We start from the raw sequence: 6,348 nt of genomic DNA on the forward strand, positions 1-6,348 counted from the left end.
AGCCCTCACATCCCAATCCCCATAGACATGGTTACACAGCCCTCCCATCCCAATCCCCATAGACAAGGTTACACAGCCCTCCCATCCCAATCCCCATAGACAAGGTTACACAGCCCTCCCATCCCAGCCCCCATAGACAAGGTTACACAGCCCTCCCATCCCAGCCCCAATAGACAAGGTTACACAGCCCTCCCATCCCAACCCCAATAGACAATGTTACTAAGCCCTACCATCCCAACCCCCATAGACAAGGTTACACAGCCCTCCCATCCCAACCCCAATAGACAATGTTACTAAGCCCTACCATCCCAACCCCCATAGACAAGGTTACACAGCCCTTCCCATCCCAACCCCAATAGACAATGTTACTAAGCCCTACCATCCCAACCCCCATAGACAAGGTCACACAGCCCTCCCATCCCAGCCCCAATAGACAATGTTACTAAGCCCTACCATCCCAACCCCCATAGACAAGGTTACACAGCCCCTCCCATCCCAACCCCAATAGACAATGTTACTAAGCCCTACCATCCCAACCCCCATAGACAAGGTTACACAGCCCTTCCCATCCCAACCCCAATAGACAAGGTTACACAGCCCTCCCCTCCCAGCCCCAATAGACAAGGTTACACAGCCTTCCCATCCCAGCCCCAATAGACAAGGTTACACAGCCTTCCCACCCCAAGCCCCATAGACAAGGTTACACAGCCCTCCCATCCCAGCCCAGGGTTGCCAGCGGACTTGAAAAGTCAGGGAAATTGGGTATTTTTTCAAGGTCAGGGAATTGTCAGGGAATTTTGAAATTTGGTCAGTGAAAAATGAAAATCCTGAAAAGTCAGGGAAAAGTCAGGGAAAAATTATTTCAAAGGTCGAAAAATATACGCATTGAAGGTCTTTCTTGGCTATGGCAGTCTTTAGGCATTTAATATTTGACTTTATCACTCTCACAGTTAAGCATTAAATTCAAATAACAGTAAACTGTGATATTAAGAAGCATTATATGTTAACTTAGTGATTATAATACCCATTATTTACCTTAGAACATCATTCAGCCTAAAGACTGAAAGGCTTTGCAACCCTTGCCTCCAGAGCTGACTAATACGTAATTTCTGTTGTATTGTAGGAATATAACACCAGAAAAGAGAATTTACTTACTTACCATACTCATTCAAAGTCTTTAATTTTATAGTGATTATTTCATGATATGCCAAAATGAGCCCTATGTTCTTGTTTTCATGCTAATGTTTCACATGTTTCACTGACCAACAGTCACACTGTGTTTGAATAGAAATAGTTAAGAATAGTAGAACACTATGTTTGAATCATTACTTTGATGTACAATGTAAATGTTTTATATTTTGGAAAATAAATACAAGTTTACATGCAAAAATATAATGGGAGGATTGGACGGCTATAGGGGAGGTCAGGAGGCCGTTTATGTGTTTGACGATTTTGGTCAGTGAAAAACATGAATTGGTCAGTGAAAAGTCAGGGAAAAGTCAGGGAATTTTATTTCACCAAAGTGCTGGCAACCCTGCAGCCCCATAGACAAGGTTGAACAGCCCTCCCATCCCATCCCCAATAGACAAGGTTAAACAGCCTTAACATCCCAACCTATCCCTCAAAGTTACACAGCCCTTCCATCCCAATCCCCATAGACAAGGTTACACAGCCCTCCCATCCCAACCCCCATAGACAAGGTTACACAGCCTTCCCATCCCATCCCCAATATACAAGGTTACACAGTCCTTCCATCCCAATCCTCATAGACAAGGTTATACAGCCCTCCCATCCCATCCCCAATATACAAGGTTACACAGCCCTCCCATCCCAGCCCCATAGACAAGGTTGAACAGCCCTCCCATCCCATCCCCAATAGACAAGGTTACACAGCCCTCCCATCCCAGCCCCATAGACAAGGTTACACAGCCCTCCCATCCCATCCCCAATAGACAAGGTTAAACAGCCTTAACATCCCAACCTATCCCTCAAAGTTACACAGCCCTTCCATCCCAATCCCCATAGACAAGGTTACACAGCCCTCCCATCCCATCCCCAATAGACAAGGTTAAACAGCCTTAACATCCCAACCTATCCCTCAAAGTTACACAGCCCTTCCATCCCAATCCCCATAGACAAGGTTACACAGCCCCCATCCCATCTCCAATAGACAAGGTTAAACGGCCTTAACATCCCAACCTATCCCTCAAGGTTACACAGCCTTTCCATCCCAACCCATACGGCAAGGTTAAACAGCCTTACTATCCCAATCCCTCCCTCAAGGTTACACAGCCCTCCCATCCCAATCCCTCCCTCCAGGTTACACAGCCTTACTATCCCAATCCCTCCCTCAAGATTACACAGCCTTACTATCCCAATCCCTCCCTCAAGGTTACACAGCCTTACTATCCCAATCCCTCCCTCAAGGTTACACAGCCTTACTGTCCCAATCCCTCCCTCAAGGTTACACAGCCTTACTATCCCAATCCCTCCCTCAAGGTTACACAGCCTTACTATCCCAATCCCTCCCTCAAGGTTACACAGCCTTACTATCCCAATCCCTCCCTCAAGGTTAAACAGCCTTACTATCCCAATCCCTCCCTCAAGGTTACACAGCCTTACTATCCCAATCCCTCCCTCAAGGTTACACAGCCTTACTATCCCAATCCCTCCCTCAAGGTTACACAGCCTTACTATCCCAATCCCTCCCTCAAGGTTACACAGCCTTACTATCCCAATCCCTCCCTTGATGTTACACATCCTTACTATACCAATCCCTCCCTCAAGGTTACACAGCCTTACTATCCCAATCCCTCCCTCAAGGTTACACAGCCTTTCCATCCCAGCTCTGCTGATAAGGTTAAACAGATTTTCCAACCCAACCCCTCCCTCAGCTTTTTCATCCCAACCCCCATCGACAAGGTTAAACAGCCCTCCCATCTCTACACCATCTGGCAAGGTTAAACAGGCCAACCCTCTCCTGAAAGGTTGAACTGCCATGTCAACCCAAACCCATTCACCCACTGCCTTTCATGACAACTCCGGTTCAAGTTACCAGTGTACTATTAAGTTAAAAAAGTCCTAAAATTTTTAAGATGTGCGGTTTATATAACTGATTACGGGGATTGGTTGTTTTCATTGAACTGTACAGATCTCGCTAATGAAATTTGGAAAAAAAAATGAAGCGGGCTGCAGCCAAGACCTTGTTGTGACTTGAAAACCATCCTTGTTTGATTGAAATAAATAATGTTCTTGAAAACCAGTTTAGAACCAGAACATAGGGGTAAAATGTGTAACTTGAGGTTTCATAGCACATGTTTTAACAGATATTGCTAGGCGTTCATTGATATTAAGGTTACTGTTAATACAATAGAAATATAACTTGGGTAGGATAGTAAACATTTCCTAATTTAAAGGGAAAGTTATATACAAATTGGTTTTCTGTTATATATGATTTCAAAGAGTGACATCGTATAATTTTTTAATCTGCAGTGGCAGATCCAGGAATTTATAATTGGGGGACACACCCTTGTCAAGCCCCCTCAAAACATCACTGAAGTATTGAACTAACATGTATAAAATTGTTGATGCCTTTCAACAATTTAATTAAGAATTGGACATACTTAACAACATTTCAATTGTTAAAGGTGTCAATTCATGGTTAAAATTAGTTTGTGTGGCCATGATAATTATACTGTATATAACAAGTGTTGAAAGTCATTAGCAATAAGCTGTGGTCATTGATTAACAGAAGAAATATCTTTACAAATCAACTATGAGGGCCTCAAATATTAGAATCACTGATGCATGAAAACAGCTCATCCATGAGACTGTCCTCATTCCTTGTAACAACATCGGGGTTTGCTGTTCAAGAAATATCTGGCTGTTGTTTTTCCCCCTTTTTTTATTACAATAAAAAAATGACTGAATCTGACCAATTTTACAAAAACCTGTACACTGCAGTCACAAGATGTGTTATGGTACACCCAGGTCTGCACATACTTTCTAGGGATGTTCTTTTTAGTTTGCAGCTTTGTTCGTCTTTCTGTCCGTCCATTGTTACACTGTGAATAACTTTGAAACTACCGATGGGATTGAAATAAAACTTGGTATTTAGAAAGATGGCAACTAGAGAAAGTGCAGTGCACAACATCCATAATCCTATCATGCATATTAATAAAGTTATCTCCCTTAACATTTTTTTCTCTTAAATGGTGCTTGTCAGGGCCATTACTTCAAAACTACTGATGAGATCCAAACCAAACTTGCGATACAGATAGATGGCAATTAGAGAAAGAGCAGTGTAAAAAAACATAATCCTATCTTACCTATGGATAAAGTTTTCTCCCCTTAAAAAAAAAATTCATGACTGATGCTTGTCCAGGCCATATCTTATGAAAATACTAAAGGGATTCAAAAGAAACCCTAAAAATGTAGATAGAAGGCAATGAGAGAATATGCAGTGCACAAGAACCATAATCCTGCCCTGCATATTTTGTTGTTGTATTTCCTAAACCTGATTTTTTCAAACATGGGTACTTGTCTAGGCCATATCTTTGAAAATACTTGATGGATTTAAATGAAACTTGAAATGAATATAGATGGCAATAAAGAGAAAGTGCATTACAATAGATCCTGTCCTGCATCATTTAAGTTATCTCCCCTGAAACCCCCTTATCTGATAGTTATCTCCCCTAGCAGGCCATGTTATCTCGCTACGCTCATGGCGAGATCCCTGAATTTTAGCTGTGTGATTTCTTTCTTACCTTCAATGAGCATAAACTGATGAGTCATTATAAATGTATTTTAAATGGCATTTCAACCAGGTTAACAAATTGCATAATATCAATTCGTAGCTATTAAAATAAACCATCCAACTTTTTTTTTGCTATTGAACTGAATGTAAATCATCTTTTATTAAATAAAGTGCACAATATTTTAGCAGTTTTACAGTCCCATGAAAATAAATCAGCGTACTCTGGCATCCTTTATAGAACCTGTGTATTGTTTGTTTGTATGTCTCCATGAAGTGATATTAATTTTGTCGTTTGATATTGCCTTATTTGACCGACACAGTCGTAAATACCTGTAAAGTATGAATGTAAATATGCGGGGGAGATGAAGATGGCGGATATTTTGGCGGAGATTAAACTTGTCACATTTGTTTGAAGTATGTTATGTTTGCGTTTAATGTTGCTATGATCAAACACGCCATGTTAGCTGTCATCTATTTTAGTCCACTATCAAACATAGCAGTATATCAGGGAAATGACCTTGACCTCAGTTAAAAAGTGTGGTGATGTATTGGACTTAATCAGGTGACTTATGAAGTTTTTATATCGCCTTTATTCTCAAACATGTGTGCATATTTGCGTAACAGATGCAGAGCACATATTTAATGAAATATAAGAATGCGTGTGACCACTGTCTTAGACAAAGGGAACACATTATTAATAACAATATTGGAGAAATTATATTTTCTTTGCAACAATACATGCAAGGTTTGCCTTGACCTTAGGCGTCACCTTTAGTTTAAACATTATTTTTACAATATTTTGAATAATGTTATATTAACTTATGCTAAGTCACTTTCATTAGCACGATGTTGGGCAAGAGTGTGGTTTTGTGTTGATGGGTAAACCGTAAAAAAAAACGTAAAAAAAAAACCGGTTCGGCTTGTTGACCACTAGCCAAACTCACTTGCACCCAAGACCAAACAACTCCTTTCCAAAGGTCATATCAAAATGTATTCTTAACTGTGCTCATTGGCTACCATGTTTTCTACAAACATTTGCAAATATTTCACCTTAATTACAGCCCTTTATGTTCCTTTTCAGTTGCAGAATCTGCACGGCCCGATGACCCGGATCCATTGTCCATGTACATTTACCCACGTCTCGTGATCGTAAAACGAGAGGACCACAACCATGCAGCATTCTACCCTCCACTATCACGCAGGAGAGCGAAAAGGGAGGAGTTTTCAGGGGAGATAATTCTGGAGTTTGTGAAAGATTACTTAAAGAATCCAAGGAAGTGGATTGTTGATTCAGAACACTTCTAGGGATACTCATAGCATAGATGTATTCAGAGTGGAGGCTGTTATATTTGTCATTCTTAAAGTGAACATTCAGACCTCCTTAGCCATTTTTTATTGAAAACAACCTCCGATGTAAATGGACGATGTCAGAAATCTTTACATCTAACTACTCTGCAAGTAGATTGCATAGTAATTTCAACATAGCATTTAGAACTAAGACTATGAAAAATACATGTTTGATTTTAAATTATGAAACATACATTAATTATTATATCAAGCAAATAATTTGTTTTGAGAAATGAAAGTTATAC

At 40.5% G+C, this 6,348-nt stretch overlaps 1 protein-coding gene across 1 annotated transcript; it reads left to right on the forward strand.

The window, feature by feature from the left end:
- The first annotated feature begins 213 nt into the window (after window positions 1-213).
- On the forward strand, window positions 214-6,061 carry LOC128215502 (uncharacterized). The gene is made up of 4 exons (XM_052922185.1): window positions 214-252; window positions 397-588; window positions 2,212-2,959; window positions 5,838-6,061. Exons 1-4 carry the CDS (start codon window positions 214-216, stop codon window positions 6,059-6,061), a joined length of 1,203 nt encoding a protein of 400 aa, XP_052778145.1.
- Window positions 6,062-6,348: the final 287 nt, after the last annotated feature.

The sequence above is a fragment of the Mya arenaria genome, chromosome 13 (assembly GCF_026914265.1).
Source record: "Mya arenaria isolate MELC-2E11 chromosome 13, ASM2691426v1".
Lineage (NCBI taxonomy): Eukaryota > Metazoa > Mollusca > Bivalvia > Myida > Myidae > Mya > Mya arenaria.